The following is a 19,967-nucleotide window of genomic DNA, read 5'->3' on the forward strand; positions in this document are numbered from 1 at the left end:
GGTGCGTGCCAATCTCATCGTTAAAGGAGTTGTAGTTGATGTGAAATGTCTAACCTGTAACTCATCACACACACTTTATGGTATTATAGCTTTACTCGAAAAATTTGGAGGATGTCAGATTTATGTCCACAATTGATTGGTTTTCAACAGAGCATGTTTGTGGACTTATTTCAGTGGGTAGTTGACCACGACCATTGCAATGATTTTGAAAGCCTCGTATTGATATGTTGGAGTTTATGCGCTGGACAAAATCAAATTTTGTTCCAAGAAAAATCTAAAGATTAGGATGATGTTCTTGCAAGACCCAAAGAATTGGAGAAAACTATAGTCTATTATCGACGATACCAAACTGATATGGGATACAACCCAATTCACAAACATATTGGCAACCAACACCTACTGGAGTTCATAAGGTGAATGTTGACGCAACAATGATTAAATCAACGAGCCATTTCGGGATGGGGATTGTGGGACTCGACACCAATGACCTTTTAATATTTGCTGAAGGATGGTTTCTGCATGGAGCTTTATCTACCCATATTGCAGAATTTATTGATGTTGAGGAAAGGTTGAAGAGGGCCATCAACTAGGGATGATCCAAACTGATTATTGAGACAGATGTAATCCAGGTAGTTCAAGCCATAATCGAACAAGCTCGGTTCTTGGCTCCAAGTATCAATCCAACATTATTCAAATACTGCAAACTAAGTAGCAAATGAATTGGCTCGATATAATATATGCAGTCGTATATTTTTTTATTTTTCGCATCTGATTTTTATTTTTATCAACTCGTTTTTAAACAAAGATTTGATGAATATATGATGTTAGTTGATGCGATCACGCTGAAACAGGTGAGCCGAGTAAGGAGCTCCGACGGATCAACTCAACAATTTATAGTGTTTGAGAATTTTGAGTGAAGATAATGGCTGAGATTAGTACCTGCAGACAAGAAAGTAACTCGTGAATGAGCGCTGGAGGGGTGTCCGGTATAGCCACTCTGATGCTTAAGTCAGCAGGTTTTTCAAGCGAACACAAACAATATTTGAGAGAAAATATGTGTAATGCTTGAGAGTTAAAAGATTTCAGAATCATTAAATGAGAAGTATACCTGCTATTTATAGTAAAAAAATTGGGTAGGTACCTCGATTCCAGTGACACCTACTAAGTATGGCAAGTCGGTTGCCCATACTCTAGCTTCTGATGACTTTTAGGACATTCTAAGCCTAAGTTGTTCTGACAGATTAGACTGCATGTATCAATCATACTCGAGTGTGGTTCAATTCTCGAAGTGACCCGAGTAGTTGGTTACCAGGATATTTGTATGAGAGTTTGGGTTATGATGACTGTCCGAGAAGAGGAGAAATGTCCGGATGATCGAGTGGGAGATCGGTCTACTTGGTGATTACTCGAGAAAAGTCGTGGTACTCGGGTCATCAATGACCAAGATCTTTATAGGGGGATCATTAGTGTTTAAATAAAACTAAAATGACACCCGCTCAAAACTATCCAAAAAAATCAACTTAAAAAACATGGTAATATAAAAATAAAAGTATTAGATAGGAGAAAACTAGACAAACAACAAGCGACTTTATCCTTCCACACTGATCGGTGTAAAATGCTCAGCGTCCCTTCAGTTAGAACTGCATCAGCACCATCGTTTCCACCGTGCCACGCCTTCCCTTCTTCCTCCTTTTCTCCGTCCATCACTCTCCAACAAAGCCTGTGCCTATACTTCCCATTGTTCCGACTCAAACCCAGTCGATTCCATTTCTTGAAGCCATACTCCGCCCTCAAACAGATCAAGAAACGGCAACAGACCCACTCGAAGCCTCCAGATAATCCGGGGAAAATCTTGAATTTTAACCCAAAAGGAGAAAATAATGGTGATACCGCGGACGGAGAAGGCGCTGCTGTTAAAGGCACAATCTTGGCAGGACTCCTGCTTGTGGGAGTGGTTGGTGGATTTGGGGCTGTGGGATACATTTACAAGGATCAGATCAATGCTTTCTTGACCCAGTTTTCTAGCATCATTGATGGTAAGGTTTTTGCTTTGTTCACTGTGTCTTTTTTTATGGTTATGCTTGATCATTTGGTTCGGATATTTATGTTACTGAATTGATGAAAAACTATTACTGGTGGATTGCTTTGTTCACTCTATATCCTTCAGCAACTGATTGATTTATTTATTCACTTCTGCTGGGTATCTAAATTAGTTAACTTTTGCTTCAATTCCTGTTGTAGTGATGAAATTTGGGAGAATATCGAAACAAAATATTGCTGTTCTGTTTGGAAACAAAATATTGCTAAATCTAGCAAAAACTGTATCTTTTGAAGCTTGTATCATTGTAGATATCATAAAACTAAGCCTTTAAAGACGATGATAAGATAAGTTTACTTAGAATGAAATAAAACGAGAGGGTAGTGAAAAAAATCAAATGATCTAATCGTTGAAAGAAAATAGAGAAGAAAAATGGATTTGTAAATAATTTATGATATTAGAATAAGTATATTTGTTCTCCCACAAAAAAAATAAGTACTGAGATTATTTGAATTTAACTTATATGGACTTAAAAAACAAGTTGAATATTTCATAATTTGTTTTAATTAACTTATAAAATTGGCGAACAAGCTGCCAATATCATTGTTTGGTGGGGTAATTCTGTTCCACAATTTGGCATCTTTAATGGCAAAAACAAAAAGACAACTCAAGTCTAGATTATAACAGAAAAATATATACCGGTTTAATTGGCAAATCTTTGTTTGATAATTGTAGTTTGAAATTTGAGTCTATTTTAATTTTATTTTGCATGCTGCTTGGTGTTCTAACTAACTTCAATCCACCAAACCAAGGTTTTGATCCTTTTGTATCGGAATTCACAGTCATGGTCCAGTGTACACAACTTCTAGGTCCTTTTTCTTTGTATTAAATACCTGATGATGAAATATCACTGCCAACTTCAGTTGCTTCATCTAATTTTTCAGTGGGAATGGTCAGTTGCGGGAGTAAATAAAATGCTTCCTACTTGTTTTATGAATGAATCTATTCGAAATCATTTATGAATCACAACCAGAAGTCATTGCTTAGATCGAGTCTGTATCTTTTTTTTTATTAGCTTCTGGATAATCACATCTTTGAAATACAAGAACAAACATATGTTTCTTTCATATGTTAATGTGGAAAGAAAAACTGTCCTCAAATTTCTGTAGGACTGTTCTATTGCAGGTTATGGGCCAGCTGGATACGCTCTTTTTGTTGCAGTGTATTCTGGATTAGAAGTAAGAATCTACTCCTCTTATTGGGCATATCATGTAGTTGGAAGTAGTCTGTTATGCACCCACTTCATCCCTACAGCCTGCTCAAAATTGCTTGTTAGGGAATTGAATTCCTACCATAATTTCTATTTTTAGTTTCTATCTTTGGCTACTTTATCTTTCTTCATCAAACACGGTTTCTATCTAAGAACTTTTAATTGGTTGACAATAATAGCAGAACAGTGTGGAACACATTTATTTGGATTTGATGGGTTTAATTTGGAAAGTGAAAACATGAAAACTGGTTTGAATTACTATAACCGACAGATTTCCACTTTCAAGTCCTGTACTTGATCCATGCACAAAATGGCATTAGCTGCCATCTTGTGATTGTGACATAGTTCTTGTTGAATTGCTTCCAAAGGCCCCTTTCTTCAGTTGAATGGTGTAACCCTTTTAATTTTCTCGTATGTGTAACACTACTACAAATCTATCATGTAGTAATATGTTATTTTTCCTTGCAGATACTGGCAATACCAGCCATCCCCTTAACTTTGTCGGCTGGTCTTCTGTTTGGTTCTTTTACTGGGACTATTATCGTTTCAATCAGTGGCACGGTAAGTCTGCAATCTACAATTCTAGAACGGCGTGAAAAAAAATCTATCTACTAGCAATTCTTGCAGGCGATGCGTGTATGTTCTGTTACTTTATTTTTTGTAAAATATATTGTGTTTGTATATCTTTGTTTCATCAAAAACATTTATGTATGCTTTTTTTCGTGATATATATATATATATATATATATATATATATATATATATATATATATGGCGATCTTCCATAATAATAGCAATAGATAGCTAATGTTGCATTCCTTCCGCTTTCAGATTGCTGCAAGTGTCGCGTTTCTTATTGCCAGATATTTTGCACGCGAGCGTATTCTTAAGCTAGTTGAAGAAAACCCAAAATTCCTTGCAATAGACAAAGCTATTGGGGAAAATAGTTTCAGGGTTGTTACTCTTCTTCGATTGAGCCCGTTGCTTCCTTTTTCTCTTGGGAATTATCTATACGGACTTACATCTGTCCGATTTGTACCCTATGTGCTTGGAAGGTTGGCATCATCCTCTTTTCTTTCTATAATTTTCGTTCTGTTCCAGTTAAACAATTGGGTTGATTGTACGAACATCTAAATTGTTGTGATTTTCATTATCGTGAGTAGAGTTTCTTTTTTCTTTTATTAATTCTATTTTTATTTTTTCGAAGCTGCAACATAGTTATTTGAGCAATAATAAGTTTGAATGCTCTATTCATTTAATTACTAGAGCACATATGCCTTGACAGTAGAACATATTTCTTGTCGTTTAACTTGTCTGAATTTGTCCTATGTACTCAAGCTAAGCTGCAGTTGTAGCAAGCACATGATATTCAATTGGAACTTGTTCTCCAGCTGATTATTATTGTTTTTCATAACCTTGTATGTTGCATGTCATCGAGTACCATATATCTCTATTTTTCTCTTTCAAAGAAAAAACCTGAGGTTTCTACTTTGTGTGAAAACAAATGTAGCATATTGAAGTTGTATGGCCGACGAACATGGTACACGCATTTCAGTAAATATTAAATAAGATGATTTGGATTCCGTGATGTTGTTTTGTATTTGCAGTTGGTTAGGTATGCTTCCAGGAACATGGGCGTATGTGAGTGCCGGTGCATTTGGCAGAGCAGTTATTGTCAGTTCACTTCACTTGTTCCTCTGAAGAATTTCGTCGATTAAAGATTCTGATATTCTTGAAAGTTTTGAGCAGCAGTCAGAGTAGTACTTAACGTTCCCTTTTTTTTTGTATCGGATTTGATTGATTTGCAGCAAGAAGAATCTGGAATCGGTTTAGGGAGTGTAGGGAATGGTCAGCTATTGACGCTTGGATTAGGGCTGTTAGCAACAGCAATTGCTGCTACCTACGTTACACGCCTAGCTAAGGTACGTATTCACACATAAATGGCTGGACACAGTTTTGATGCATAGAACGTTTGAAGCTAAAAATATGTTGACTGATTCCTCTTCTATTCAATGTACAATATGAATCCAGGATGCCATAAAAGACATAGAGTGAAGGATGGAGGCGAAACCATAATTCATTGTATATCGCAGATACCTTGTACTGGTATTGTTAGTTAGATGGTTGTATGCATATCAAAGTTCAATTGATCAAGGAAATTTCCACTGCCTCTCTTATATTTATCTACAATAAAAACTTAGTTAAAGGGAAAAGCCCATGTTGGTTTATGTACTGTTTTTTCTTCTAACTCTGAAATATGTACATACACCCTTGTGACGAATGGACGCAATTTTTGCGTACACATGTCAAATTAATTTCTACGACTTCTACTTGCATGCTATCTATCCTGTATTGAAGTAAATTTTATAATTATTTTTGAAATTATTTATAATAATCCATAATTTGTTATTTTATTTTATTTACACGTAATATATCTATTTTTGTAATCGATTTAGTTTAGATTGTAGAAATTAAATTTACTATTTTGTGCACCCACGCCATCGGCTGCTTGCAATACTAATATGTATACGAGTATATATTGAATATTGTTTGAGTTTTAGTCCATGACGAAGCCTAGGGTGGCGGGGCGGTTGGGTGCGGTCCTCTTAATATTTTAATTTTATTGATTAGAGATCTAAAAATATTTATTTTTTCTTAATTTTTTTTTTTAATTTGAGACGTAGGCTATAGACATTGGACCATTAGAATTAGAACACACATTTTCCATGTGATGGCATGTGATTGTTCTCCTCAATATTCATATATACTGCCTACTTATTTTCAGAAAAAGAAGAAGAAAAGAGAGTGCTACGAATTAAGGGTGTGGTCCATTTAATGGTGGAATTGGTTATCTTGATTCACATTTCCCGCTGCCCGTGAATCTATTTGTATGCAAGTTTCAATTATTATATAATATATAAATCCACGTTATAATTTACATTATATTCTTTGCTATGCATGGTTGGCTAGATTCAATCATATATAATTACAAATTTTTTTAAAAAAAATATCAGGTTGATTAATCAATTGTTTCTATAATATTATTTAATTTTTAGATGCATAAAGTGAATATAAAGAGTACGTAACATCAATGAAGATCCCCTCATGGACAATTTTTGCATCTTTCCAGCTTCTCGTCCGATGTATCATTTGTCATGAAGCGTGGGAGCACGTGATCTAAGATATTTGACTTTTCAACATATAATTTTTTTAAAAGATTATATGTACTCGAGACAGCTCAAGATTCTCCCATATTGAAAATCAAGTTTAAAAACACAGAGATTCTTCGTCATCTCCCTTTTCATCGTCGCCCACTTAAATTTTTTTAAAAAAAAGAAGAAGAAGAAAGAATTACTACTATTATTGAAAATGTCAAATGGATCCCACGATATCTATTTATACTTATATCTAACAAAAAAATATGAACAAAATTATCCATTCCTAGTCCTATCCATAAAAACATTCCAATGGACGGACCAATCGAAAATTTGGCGAGATGAGATGAAGAAAGAGACGCTTCAATGTATTCTACGAATGAAACTTAAATTTATTTAATATAATTAAGAATATGTCTCTTGTGAGACAGTCTCACGAATTTTTATCTGTGAGACAAGTCAACCATACCTATATTTACAATAAAAAGTAACATTCTTAGCATAAAAAGTAATACAATTTCATGAATGACCCAAATAAAAGAGATGTATCACAAAATACGATCCGTGAGACCGTCTCACACAAGTTTTTGTTTATAATTAAACCACACATTAAGATTTAAGTTTTATTTTATTTTAAATAAATATTATGATCATACTATAGCTCTCTTTTTATCCACTAGCGATTATACCAATAGTGATTGCAAGAGTATTCTTACTCTGTTCTTTCTGTCCCCATTACTCATATAAATACCCCTCCAGCCTTCCTCCATCTCCTCCACAAACACAATCTAGCTCATTTCCAATATATTTATCCCTTTCCTTCCTTGATTATAGATTTCATATTTCCCCCAATTATATATCAAGAAAGTTAATCATCATGTCTGGTGTTTGGTTATTCAAAAACAACGGAGTAATACAACTAGTCGAAAATGCATCAGATCATCAGTATGATTCAGATGGGAGGCGCGGCTCGAAAAAGAAGGTGTTGGTTCACTTGCCGACAGGCCAAATGGTGTCATCATACGGTTTTCTTGAGCAGATTCTGATTGGTTTAGGTTGGGAGAGATACTACGACGGGGATCCCGACCTCTTCCAGTTCCACAAGCGTTCTTCCATAGATCTCATATCTTTGCCATGGGACTTCTCCAAGTTCAATTCTGTCTACATGTACGATATCGTCATCAAGAACCCTAATATCTTCCATGTTCGTGACATCATCTAAATTTCCCAGCTGCAGGAGTTGAATTATGTATCATGTACATGCATAAATGAGTGTGGTTTTGTATAATTTGTAATTAGTTTTATGTTTCAGAGAACATGCATGAGTTGTAAGCGCTGTTTGTACTACGAGTTGGTTCTTTCTTTATTTCTTTTGTTGTTGGTTTGAAAGTAATATGGATTGGAGTACTTATCTAGAAAGGTATATATGTACATTAACAAAGACTGCTAAATAAAATCCGATCGTAGGCATATTGTAGATCGATTCTGCCAATATTATGTATATAAGTATCCCTAATCATAGTCTACAGGTGCATGCCATAAGTGAAAATGTCGTGCATGTGAAATGTATAGTACCTTGAATAGTTCACGCAGAGTGTTTTTCCTAGCTACCATATTTACACACACACTACATTAATATTTGAAAACTTTCTCAATTCTATTCGATTTACGGGAGAGAATTGATTCTGGGGGTTAAAAAAGGTCCCTAAAATACGAATGCGAAGGCATGGGTGGATAGGCATCCCACGTGAACTTGATTCATCCTAAATGGCATTTTCCACACACGTCATTTGCCTACAGACGGGGCTCGTTGAGGAGCAAATCTTTAGTGAAAATTATAGCTGTATGTCCCTTTTCAAGAATAGACACTATCTGTATGAACCAACGTCCCCGACCTATCATCTTGTTCCCCTTCACACAATATATATATATACACACACACATTGATCACGTGTTGCATACTTGTATAATTATTTTTTTTAGCGGGAAAATTTAATCAGTAAACTAAATAAAATACGGGTGGCAGTTGCAATTTTTAAGTGTCGTGCCGAGGTGATTATTCTAAGGTACTCCCTTTTATAGAATCGTATAGTATAGAATAATAAAGATATAATTTAGATAATATAAATCTTCATTAGGCTCGCTAATGAAAAATAAAGGATATAACTTAATTTAGTTTTTTATGCTTCTATATTAAATTAAGTCAAATAATTCAATGGCTTAAAATGGTATTTCTAATTCCGTTAGCACCAATAATAATATTTTTTTGATAATAATAATAACAATAGATAGAAATTATTTCAAAGAAAATATTCTTGATCGAAATTATTCACTTATTCGGTTGAATTAACATTGTATATAATAAATATAGTTTATTATGCATGTCGAATCCGAACTTGACTTACAGAAAATTCATACAAAAAAGAGAAATTTTTATTGGATTAGATTTAACTTAATGAAGTCCATGAAATTAACTCGAAAGGATTTCGTGGGATTTAGGTTATGGACAAAATAATTTTTTCAAATGTTAAATCTATATAACTTATACATTTTAGATAAAAACTTGTGTGAGACGGTTTCACGGGTCGTATTTTGTGAGACTCATCTCTTATTTGGGTCATCCATGAAAAAATATTATTTTTTATGCTAAGAGTATTACTTTTTATTGTGAATATCGGTAGGGCTGACCGGTCTCACAAATAAAGATTCGTAAAACCGTCTCACAAGAGACCTACTCTACATTTTTAGCCTACACTTCAATTTTTTTCATGTAATATAATTTTTATGTAAATCCATATTATTTTTAGATTTTTATCAAAACACCATCCATTGCATTCCGAATCCAAATCAAAATCAGATTTTTTATTCTAGTGTTAGTTGGGTTTCCTCCTGTAAATTGATTGGGCTACGGATTTTACTACATTTGGGCCTTATGTTGCAAATGTATAAATTTAAAAACCTATATTAGCCCGCTTGCCATTTCACGCCCTCAGTTAACCTAACACAAATAAATATCCCATTTGATTTGCAATCTCTTCCCATCCTGAAAGAATCATACGCGCACACGAGAATAGTAACCCTGTTGGGAAACCCTAGTTACTCATCTGATCCGGAAAAGCTATGGCGGAGGAGGAATTGGTGACGTCATCCGTACCTAGCCCCACACTCACCGATCACCACAAAAGAAAGCTAGAAGATTTGGAGGCGCCCGCGCCAGAATCAACTGCTCAGTCTCCTTCCAAAGCCGTATCGGATTCTGATTCGTCTAAGAACGACGCGGAGGAAGAAGAGAATGGCGGCGCCGATGAGTTGGAGCCAAAGAGGCCGCGTTTGGAGGGTAATGTCAACGGGCCAGATGGCCTTGGTATTTTGAATTCATTACCGCTCTGTTTGGTTATACAGGTTTTGCGTTAATGGATGTATCAAAATTTATAATATGTATTCTCATTTATGTGACCCTCGTTAGAAAGTTTATGTTACCTATTGACCGTTTGCACTTTACATAGCACTCAGTATTTGCACGAGAAATGATTCTTTTTAGCTAAAGACTGATGCAACAATTAATTTGAAGGTCTTTGGGTGCTGTATAATTATTCTGTATGGAGTTGATCTAATTTTCCTTGGATGTGGTGTTCTGAGTGTTGTTGGATTTTTACTTTTAAAACGTGAAAAAAGGATATGAATTTTTTTTGAAGCTGCTAATTAGCTTTTGTGGCAGTTTCACAGAATGGACACCAAGAGGAGAAGGGTGGTGAACTGAAAGATGACGAAATTGAGCAATCGGAGACTGCAATTGGCAATGGTGAGTCGGTGTTGAATACCCACGAACCTGTCGAAGAATCCTTGGAGATTGTCGAAGAATCCTTGGAGATTGTCGAAGAATCCTCAGAGATTGTCGAAGAATCCTCAGAGATTGTAACTGTGAATGCCCACGAACCTATCGAAGAATCCTTGGAGATTGTAACTGTGAATACCCACGAACCTGTCGAAGAATCCTTGGAGATTGTCGAAGAATCCTTGGAGATTGTAACTGATGAACGGGTCATCAATGAGGATGCTGAGACTGAAAATGCAGAGGAACCTGAGCAATCAAAGGCTGATGTCGAAGAATCTTCCAAGGAAGTTCCTGAAGAGAACGATGTTCCTTCTGATGAGCTGCAGTTAGTCTCTGGGACACAAATTATTTCACGCCAAATGGAGGTTCCGAATGACAAGGTGAATTAAAAAAGGGATTGATAAAGCCATTTCCAACTTCTATGTTGTCCCAACTTGTTTAAATTAATAAGGACCCTTCTTATTTGTTTTACATGTGAACTACAAACTCCTGGTTTGGTGGAAAGGCTCCTCTTCCTCCCGTTATCTCAGCTTATGGAAAACTGAACTAACTACATCCTACGGTTCCTTTTTCCCTCTAGATTTTATCATAACTACTTGTTTTGTTCTTCATTGTTATAGGTCGGTGTTCTGATTGGCAAGGCAGGAGATACCATTCGCTCCCTCCAAGATAATTCTGGCGCCAAAATTCAGATCATGAAGGATGCTGAAGCGGACCCACAGTCCACCACACGGCCTTTGGAGCTGATTGGAACCCTGGAAAACATTACCAGGGCTGAGAAGTTGATAAAGGCCGTAATTGCTGAAGTAGATTCTTTTTCTTTTATCTTCACCGAGCTGTTATTTATTGTCCTGTTGCACATGGTATGTGTATGCTTTGATTGAAATTGCTGGTGTACTGTATTCTAGGCTGATGCTGGAGGTTCTCCATCCCTTGTTGCGCGGGGATTTAACACTGTGCAGGCTGCTGGAGGTGGAGAACAACTCGAAATACAAGTCCCAATTGAGAAGGTTTTTTTAATTTTTTTTAAGAAAATATCTTTTTATCTCTGCACCTCTTCTTTTTGGTTGTCTTTTTATTTTTTGGTTGTATAGATTTTCTTTGGTCTCATTGTGGATTTTGAATTTCAACGAGTGATTTAGGTTGGTATAATAATTGGAAAGGGTGGGGAAACAATTAGGAACCTGCAGACAAGATCTGGTGCTCGCATTCAGGTAGCAGATTCGTGTCACCGTGCCTTCAGATGAATACAACCAAGTTTTTAAACACTAATGTACTGACAATTTTGCTCATCTTATATTTCTAGCTGATACAGCAAAATCTTTCTGAAGGAAACCAAACTACGGAGAGAACTGTCCGTGTTTCTGGCAATAAAAAGCAGATTGAGACTGCAACGGATATGATAAAAGACGTAATGAATCAGGTTTGTCCGGTTTTTCTCCTTTAGTTAGCATATGTATGGTATTCTACAAGTTTTTACTTTTAAATTTTGTTTGAAAGCACCTGCTCTAGGATCTTTGTGTAATTAGGTGTTAAACTCACATTCTTGTTTTTTCTGACTCTTCTTGATATTGTTGATTTCTGTAACTTTTGTCTCTCTTATCTCTTGTTAACAAGCACACTCGTTATCATGTATTAGCTTGAACATTGCAGTGCAGCTAAGCTATAAAATCTGCTGTTAGCTTGAGGAATTGATGATTGTTGGCTTTTATTAGGACATGGTTTATACGGTTACTTGAATACCTCTTGATGTTATATTAACTAATGACAAAAATATTGCCACCTGCATTAGTAGTTACTGGTTTTCTTGAATATTTGTTATTTCTGATGCCATGCCATTATGACATTTAAAGATCATGTTGTTTGATGAATTTTGTTTATCATAAATAATTTGTTTACTGTAGCTCTTTGATTTATGTACTGATGATCTATGGCTTACTCAACGGCCAACCTTCATATGTGGAAGCAACGACACATTGTCCTTATCTAAACATGGTTAACCTAATATGATAGTGGGGTTATACAAACATCTGATGCCTTCTCTGAGTCTAGAACACCTATTTATGGCGACCCATGATCAGATATATTTAACTGAATACCAATGATTACGCATGCCTATCAAGAATCTTGAATGCTGTTAGGAAGATCTGAAATGCAAATGAAATGTCGGTTGGCATGATTTGTTTATCTTGAAGGTGCCGATTTCGAATTGGTTGGCTTTAAAAATGCAGATTTGGCTTTACCTTTCACATCTGGTTCGCATTGCCTTGTTCGTGTATCAATAGACAACTACTATTCAATCTCATCCACAGAAGAGATGTATCAAGCATTAGACCTCGACCGTGCAGGATGTTAATGGTTGGTAAGATTGCTTCAAGACTTGGAAACTGATAATAGTAATAAGGCTCTGGCATGCCTGATATCATATCTTTGAGACGTTTTAGAAAGCGGTGCCATGTCTAGTCAAATCATCTATACACAAGTAGTTTGGCTCTATATGCCCAAAATCATTTAATGTCATGCCATGGTCGGAGAATAAAGTAGATATAATTTTTCTATGCTCTGAAGTTCGATTTGTGTGCTTTTCCTTTTGAAGCCAAGAGGGGGTGGCTTTAAAATACTCAATGATTGATTCAGTTACTTTTAACATCTGCAAATTTTTACTTTTCTGTATTTTACCTTAGTACTTCAAGATTGTTCGACGCATATAACCGATTCGTGCAATGCCACCACATGGCCATATTGTTTACGACAAAAGTACAGGTCACACAAGACTTATCCAATGGTTTATTTGTCTATATTATTTTATTTCCAGAAACACGAAAATATACACCTATATGATATCATAATTCTTCCAAAAAATACATATTAATGTCAACGTGGATGTTCTCTTAGAATCATTATTATTCAACTTTAGAGTGAATTATTCTGTTATAATTTTATTTTCTGACGAATTCATGATTTTTAAATTTTTATGTGAGGTCATAGAATGTTCTTTTCTGTATTTTACCTCAGTACTTCAAGACTGTTTGACACATATAACTGATTCGTGCAGTGCCACTACTGTCATGGCCATATTGTTTACAACAGAAAATATAGGTTACACAAGACTTATCCAATGATTTATTTGTCTATATTCTTTTATTTCCAGAAACACGAAAAAATACCCCTGTATGAGTTCATTTTCTTCCAAAAAATTCATATTCATATCAACGTTGATGTTCTCTTAGAATCACTGTAATTCAACTTTGGAGTGAATGATTCTGTTATAATTTTATATTCTTACGAATGTATGATTTTTTTTTGAAAATTTAAGTAACCACATAATATTGAAAAATTGAATGTTCAAAAACTTTACTACATGACATGAAATGACGTTTTCAGTAGAAATTTTATTCTAAAAATCTAACCTGCCGTATTTAATATTCTCCGATTCTATTTTTGGAAATATGTTTCTAGATATGTGGAAAACATAATCTAACAGTTTAATAACCAGTTACTGTGTATTAACCTTCATCCAGTCAGCAGGAAATTATCAGAATAAGGCAAAAGATTTTTAGAACTCCAATCTAGTGGATCATTTTTAGATGTGAAATGATTGAGGAATTGCTACATGGCTCTTCTGAAGACAATGTATCTTTTGTTTGCCTAGAGTTCTCTCTCTAATAGCACTTATATGATGTTTCCTTCTGGAATTTGCTGTTAACTCTCATACTTTGTGGGCTTTGTTTTTTTAACTGAATAGGCAGATTGTCGCTGATTCATTTTTGACATATTAAACATTATGATTGTGTTTTGATCTTGGAGATGTTTCTTGACTTTTGGCTTTTATTTTATGTTTGTTCAAAACTGAGATGTGCTTTTCTAGCTGTATTCTCGTTACATCTTTGTGATTTATGTTTTTGGTGCAGACATTTTTGACTGATTATATGTGATGTCACATCATGCTTCAGAATTCTTTGAAGTATATTTTTGCTCTGTACTTATATCTGCTGTTTGTTCTATGTTGATTAATACATAGTAGCTGTGGGATGTATTCAACTATGTTTTTTTGGTCAGGTATCTTGTGCACTGAGGTGCATTTGACTACAGATTGAACATTGGATCCTGCAGTTTATTAATTCAGAGTCTTTGTTAGTACTGGATATTGAATCCTTTCATATAATTCATTTACTTGGTTCAGGCTTCAAGGCCCTCGCCTCACTCTAGTGGGTACGGTCAGCAAAGTTCTCGTCCACGTGGACCTGCTGCTTCACAATGGGGATCTCGTGGTCCTCAGCATGGACCATTCTCGGGTTATGAATATCCACAACGAGGACAATATCCATCTCAGAGTTCACAATATCCCCCTCAGGCATATGGTAATTATCCACCCCAACAGGATCCTCGAAACAACTTTGGTTCAAGTTGGGAACAAAGGCCCCAAGCATCAATACGAGGGCCGTCGCCCCAGGTTGGTGTTTTGTTTAATTTTTTTGTGCCAATGGCCAAGGGTTAGTTCACACGATTTGCTCCTGATTTGGGCCCTTTTATTTTGAACCATTCCTTCTTTGCCAGGGCAATTACAACTATGGACAAGGTCCTGACTACGGTCATCCACCATCTTATTCTCAAACACCTGCCCAACCCTATGGTCATGGGTACAATGAAGTTAAATACGATCATCATTCTGCTTCACAGCATTTTGGGCACATGGGTCCACAGCAAACACCATATGCTCAAGGTGGCGCACAATCGGGGTATGGTCCACAAGACCAATACGGCAAGCCATCAATTTATGGCATGCCACCCCAAGGAACCCTTCCACAATATGGTCAACCCAGGCCTAGTCAACCTGGAGCCATACCTCATCAAGGTGCCCAATCATATGGTCAAAATGTGCCAACTCAACAGTCATACCAGTATCCGTCAAGTGGACAAATGCAGCAAAACTATCCTTCCTATGGTTCTACAGTCTCTAGTGATGGATACAGTCATGCACCCCCTGCCATGGCACCTGCTTCTGGTTATCCTGCACAAGGGGGGCAGCCTGTTGCAGGGTATGGTCAACAACCTCCTGCATATCCTCAGACAGGACCTACTGGAGGCTATGGTTCTTATCCAGTTGCTCAAACTGGTTATGCCGAACAACCTGCTGTTAGTAATACCGGTTACGGATATCAAGGGCAAGCAGATGCTGCTTATGGTGGGCAAGTAGGCGCTTATGCTCAACCATCTCAAACTCAGCCCACCTATGATCAGTCAGGTGGTTATGGAACTGCACCTGTGGCTGCTGCTTATGCCAAAAATACGTCACCTCAAGCTGCAGCTGCATATCCACAGCAATATGACTCTAGTCAGCCGTATGTTGCGCAGCATCGTTAGAATTTATTGTGCAAAATAAGACCAATTATCGAGGGAGATGGGCTGGAGATCGTTGCTTATTGACTTGTAGCAACTTTTTTCCCTGTTAAGCTTTGTATTCCCAACTCGGTAGGCCTAAAACACTTTGTAGGATATACTGCTTTAGTTCTTGCGCTGTGTTAAATGTTTTGTTGAGTACCTAGTCTGCCAACACTAGTCGCTCTTCCTGAGTAAAGCTTTATTTTCATCAAATACTTGCCACCCTAGGTCACTGGAACATTAACCTAGGGACGGCAAAATCATTTCTTCAATTTCACATTTAAAAAAAAATTAATTTTAATTAATTAAACGCCTGAATTAAAACATAGGGTAGTAATATATATGAATCTAGTTTATATGATAAATGGCTTTACGAATGTTTGCAAGTGTCTCATTTGGTATAATATTGTCTTAAAGTCGAATTAAAAACTATATCATAATCTTAAAAGCCATTTCTGTGATTAAATATTAATTGCATATATGCTAGGTAGACTATAAAGCTCGGTTTGTGAATTATTTGGTTAAAGCCCCACCGGAGTCATATTTCATCAAGTTCGAGTATCTAGATATACTTCTCGAACCTTGCTCGAAATATTTATTAACATTTAATCCCATACATTTTTTATCAACCAGTTTCCAAATCGATCAACTATTTTTAGCAAGTAAAATTAAATACGAATACACAAATATCCTACTCAATTGTGCTCAAGCAAGTGTACTATTTCTTCCCAATAAAATTAGAATAGGATGGTATTTTCGGGTCGACCGAAACCCTCATACATCTCCGCTCCAAAGTAGGTTTACCATCTTTAATTTTATTCAAATAAAAATAGGGGGAGCTCATTCTGTAATCCAGTCTTGACATTCGATGTGAAGAAGAGGCACATGATTTCATACTGACGGATACAGAAACAGGACTGTGGAATACCCATACTAACGTTGTGTGTATCGGTGATTGATACAGCGAGGCTTACCAAAGACCCAAGAACTCAGGGCCATAAAAGGCTTTGGCTTCGTTGAATTTGGGTCAGAAATCGAAGCTCAGAATGCGTTGAAGGCCATGAATGGCAGAGTACCAACTGTGGCTTACTACACTTTAATTATGCTTCACTGGTGATTATTACAAGTGTGACTTATTTATTGCATGCATGCATACTCGAAGCGCTTTCGAGAGAAGTTGTTGGTGACGGTTGAGACCACTAAGAGACATGGATTTGTGCCAGAATTTTGTAGTTCTTACCAAAATCACACTCTGCTTCACTGCAATTCCACGAGTGTTTGATAATGTCATGTCTCGATTTCTCTAATCTTCGAAATTTCACGCCTTCTCAGATTGTGGGTGGACAGTTGATATTTGTGGAATTTGTGGAGGGGAAACAACATCCTGAAGACGCAACATCTTGACATTCCGTACGAATGAATATAGACAAGAGCGGCTTCGTATTGGCGCGAGGCTGAAGTTGCTAAATGTTATCAATGCGATAACAAAACTCCCTCACCAAAGTTATAATAAAAAAGTGCAGTGTTCTGAACTGTGTTGGAATATTATTTTTTTTAAAACTAATTATGATCAAATAAATTAGATAATAGTAAGATTAATCATAATTTGCACCTTATAATTATCTTAATCACAAAATATTAATTACTTTATGATAATTATATTTACAGTTTATTCTTAAAAAGAAACAAAATTAGTTCGTGATTAACAAAATTTTGATTCAGTCAAACTTCTACATCGGGAGTGTTTCTTTCATATTTTAATAACATTAGATTAGGTGAGTCTCTCACGTTTTTATGAAAATTGACATATATATTAATAATTCAAATATTAACATTTTACAATTATAAGCAGAGAATTACTGTAGATGTAACATAGAATAATATGTGATCCATTAATTGGGTGAGGGGCAGAGAAGTAATTTGGTTAAAGAAAAGGCTAGGGTGTTTTATTCTCCGTATCCCTTCGGGCCAGGAATCGTTGGAGTTCTGCGCAGCAACTCGTCCCATCCGTAAGCTAGCAAAAATGGCGACCGAGGATCAGCAACAAGACAAGCTCCGCAATGATGTCATGCTCTTCGACTAATGGTCCTACGCTGAAGTGCAGGTTTTTTTCCTCTTAATTTCGACTGATTTGAATCGCTGTCATGAACTCGGGAGCATGCTAATGTATTCTTCGTCGCCTTTAATTTATTACGGTTCTCTCTTTGATCTTGGTAAATTGGATCTGGGAGGTCCATATAAGCATTGCATGCTCTCGTCTAAGATTTTACATTTTCCATGCGTTACTTTCTTTGGTTGATTGCCATTTCAGAAGATTAAATATTAGTCTGAAAGAAAGTTCTTATCTCTAAATTTTACCTATGATGGTTTCTATGTTTAAATTTGAGAAGTTGAGATGTACATTCTCCTACTATTGAGACGACGATGAGAGAGTCAGCTTGTCCATCACTTACCCGTCTAATCATGAAGTTTGCTAACATTTCTGTGCTCTTTCAACTTGTTTGTACTGTGATGAATTTGAACTAGGGGTTTAAGTTTGAAAGATCCCAGGTGATTTACATCTTTGAATAAGGATATTTCTAGCCACTTGATCGTGAGTTCATTTTTTTTTTCTTTTGTAATTTACTGACCAACTTGATAGCGTTTCAACATACCTCCATCAATGTATTTTTATGATGGTTTTATTTCTGGGGCAGGGTAGGTTCACTTTGAAGTTTATTATCAAATCTAACCCGTAGTTGTATCGAGGAAGTGGTTCTCATGTGATTAGAGACTTACAGGCGTCAAGTCATTATATTATTCACAAATGATAACCAATTTATATGTCGGATTTTAGTAGGATTTGTTAGAATCCTTGTCTAGTAGATGTTAATTAATGAAATTAAATTAACAACTTCGCAGATCAATGACATTTCTGTTGAAGATTATATCACTGCCACTGCTGCAAAGCACCCTACATACATGCCTCATACCGCTGGGAGGTACCAGGCTAAGCGATTCAGGAAGGCCCAGTGCCCAATTGTAGAAAGATTGACCAACTCACTAATGATGCATGGGCGTAATAATGGGAAGAAGCTAATGGCTGTCAGAATCATGAAACATACCATGGAAATCATTCATTTGCTCACAGATCAGAACCCAATTCAAGTTATTGTTGATGCTGTGATCAACGGGTTTGGAGAAAAACTTTCTTTTGTTGCATTTGAAATAACTTCTTTCTTGTCTTAATTATCTTGGTACTTGAGCTTCAACTGTAGTTGCAGTATCCCGGTGTTAATGTGATATTTGATATTATTTTTGGAGGAAAATGTTTTAGCCTTGTCTAGGGAAGACTTGCAAAAATATGTCACCGCTTCATGCTGAATGACTACCTGTTGCAGTTGCAAACCCGTTTTGATACAAGCCATATGCATACATTCATGAAGCGGATAATAGAACCAGCTGGATGAAAAATTTTGGGCCAAACTGATTGAATCTTACTCAAGCTTTTTTGTTGGGCCAAACTCATCTTGTCAGAATAGTTATTGGCATAACTTGTGCTTTTCTAAATTCTCGTTTGGTTCTGACATTGTCATTTTTATCATGATGCAGTGGACCTAGAGAAGATGCGACCAGGATTGGTTCTGCTGGTGTCGTCGGACGTCAAGCAGTTGATATCTCACCCCTCCGTCGTGTTAATCAGGCCATTTATCTCCTTACAACTGGTGCTAGGGAGAGTGCTTTTAGGAATATTAAAACCATAGCTGAATGCCTCGCTGATGAACTCATCAATGCCGCCAAAGGGTCATCTAACAGGTGAGAGCGGGATGATTCCCTTGCCTGAATAAAATGATCAATTAGCAGGAAATCATCCTTGTTCCCATTGTTTGACATATGGTTCAGCGTTTTTCTTAGCCGTCAAGTTTGTGTACTTGCAGCTACGCAATCAAGAAGAAGGATGAGATCGAGAGAGTGGCAAAGGCCAATCGTTGAGGGATACTCAATATGCTTGTCTGGGATGGAGCTTTTCTTTTCAGACTATTTTGGTTTCTCATGTTTTGTTAGCGAAACTTCTTTCTTGTTTTGCGGATTGTGGTTCTATGGTGATATTTGTTAGGTCTTTTTTCAAAACACGTATTTTGTTAGTTTGAGATAACCGAGAACGTAAATTTCAATCTCATTAATGATTTTGGTTAATTATTATTATTTCAAAACAGCCATAAGTTTATTACGATTTGTCAGTTCTTTCCTCTCAACTTCTTGTCATCCTATACATTGTTGAACCAAAACTTCTCATCTTCGTTGACT

The 19,967-nt window shown here is 36.3% G+C and overlaps 4 protein-coding genes and 1 pseudogene across 6 annotated transcripts in view; 4 read left to right on the plus strand and 1 right to left on the minus strand.

The window, feature by feature from the left end:
* Positions 1-19,967, minus strand: part of LOC140809315 (elongation factor 1-gamma 2-like) — a 30,863-nt gene that overhangs the window by 3,705 nt on the left and 7,191 nt on the right. The gene's annotated exons all lie outside the window — the stretch shown is intronic.
* Positions 1,545-5,534, plus strand: LOC140809627 (uncharacterized). The gene is made up of 7 exons (XM_073167315.1): positions 1,545-2,036; positions 3,224-3,276; positions 3,777-3,869; positions 4,140-4,363; positions 4,916-4,982; positions 5,117-5,230; positions 5,340-5,534. The coding sequence occupies exons 1-7, from the start codon at positions 1,616-1,618 to the stop codon at positions 5,361-5,363; spliced, it is 996 nt and encodes a 331-aa protein (XP_073023416.1). The 5' UTR covers positions 1,545-1,615; the 3' UTR covers positions 5,364-5,534.
* On the plus strand, positions 7,231-7,928 carry LOC140809700 (flowering-promoting factor 1-like). Its single transcript, XM_073167413.1, has one exon. The coding sequence runs from the start codon at positions 7,341-7,343 to the stop codon at positions 7,683-7,685; it is 345 nt and encodes a 114-aa protein (XP_073023514.1). The 5' UTR covers positions 7,231-7,340; the 3' UTR covers positions 7,686-7,928.
* On the plus strand, positions 9,476-15,839 carry LOC140809651 (uncharacterized). 3 transcript variants are annotated; one of them, XM_073167350.1, is made up of 8 exons: positions 9,476-9,827; positions 10,170-10,678; positions 10,919-11,104; positions 11,207-11,308; positions 11,441-11,512; positions 11,605-11,721; positions 14,482-14,751; positions 14,856-15,839. In XM_073167350.1, exons 1-8 carry the CDS (start codon positions 9,584-9,586, stop codon positions 15,660-15,662), a joined length of 2,307 nt encoding a protein of 768 aa, XP_073023451.1. In that variant the 5' UTR covers positions 9,476-9,583; the 3' UTR covers positions 15,663-15,839. The 3 variants fall into 3 exon arrangements, with proteins under 3 accessions (XP_073023451.1, XP_073023452.1, XP_073023453.1); XM_073167351.1 differs by having other exon boundaries at positions 10,182-10,678; XM_073167352.1 differs by having other exon boundaries at positions 9,476-9,800; positions 10,182-10,678.
* On the plus strand, positions 17,604-19,885 carry LOC140810834 (small ribosomal subunit protein uS7-like; annotated as a pseudogene).

The sequence above is a fragment of the Primulina eburnea genome, chromosome 13 (assembly GCF_022965805.1).
Source record: "Primulina eburnea isolate SZY01 chromosome 13, ASM2296580v1, whole genome shotgun sequence".
Classification (NCBI taxonomy): domain Eukaryota; kingdom Viridiplantae; phylum Streptophyta; class Magnoliopsida; order Lamiales; family Gesneriaceae; genus Primulina; species Primulina eburnea.

Bases quoted from the DNA above. Each gene is read 5' to 3' on its own strand.
- LOC140809651 (XM_073167350.1), top strand. From the start codon at position 9,584: ATGGCGGAGGAGGAATTGGTGACGTCATCCGTACCTAGCCCCACACTC. The intron at 11,105-11,206 runs GTAGATTCTTTT...ACTGTATTCTAG, and splicing joins TAAAGGCCGTAATTGCTGAA to GCTGATGCTGGAGGTTCTCC. The intron at 11,309-11,440 runs GTTTTTTTAATT...CGAGTGATTTAG, and splicing joins TACAAGTCCCAATTGAGAAG to GTTGGTATAATAATTGGAAA.
- LOC140809700 (XM_073167413.1), top strand. From the start codon at position 7,341: ATGTCTGGTGTTTGGTTATTCAAAAACAACGGAGTAATACAACTAGTC.
- LOC140809627 (XM_073167315.1), top strand. From the start codon at position 1,616: ATGCTCAGCGTCCCTTCAGTTAGAACTGCATCAGCACCATCGTTTCCA. The intron at 3,277-3,776 runs GTAAGAATCTAC...TTTTCCTTGCAG, and splicing joins CAGTGTATTCTGGATTAGAA to ATACTGGCAATACCAGCCAT. The intron at 5,231-5,339 runs GTACGTATTCAC...ATATGAATCCAG, and splicing joins ACGTTACACGCCTAGCTAAG to GATGCCATAAAAGACATAGA.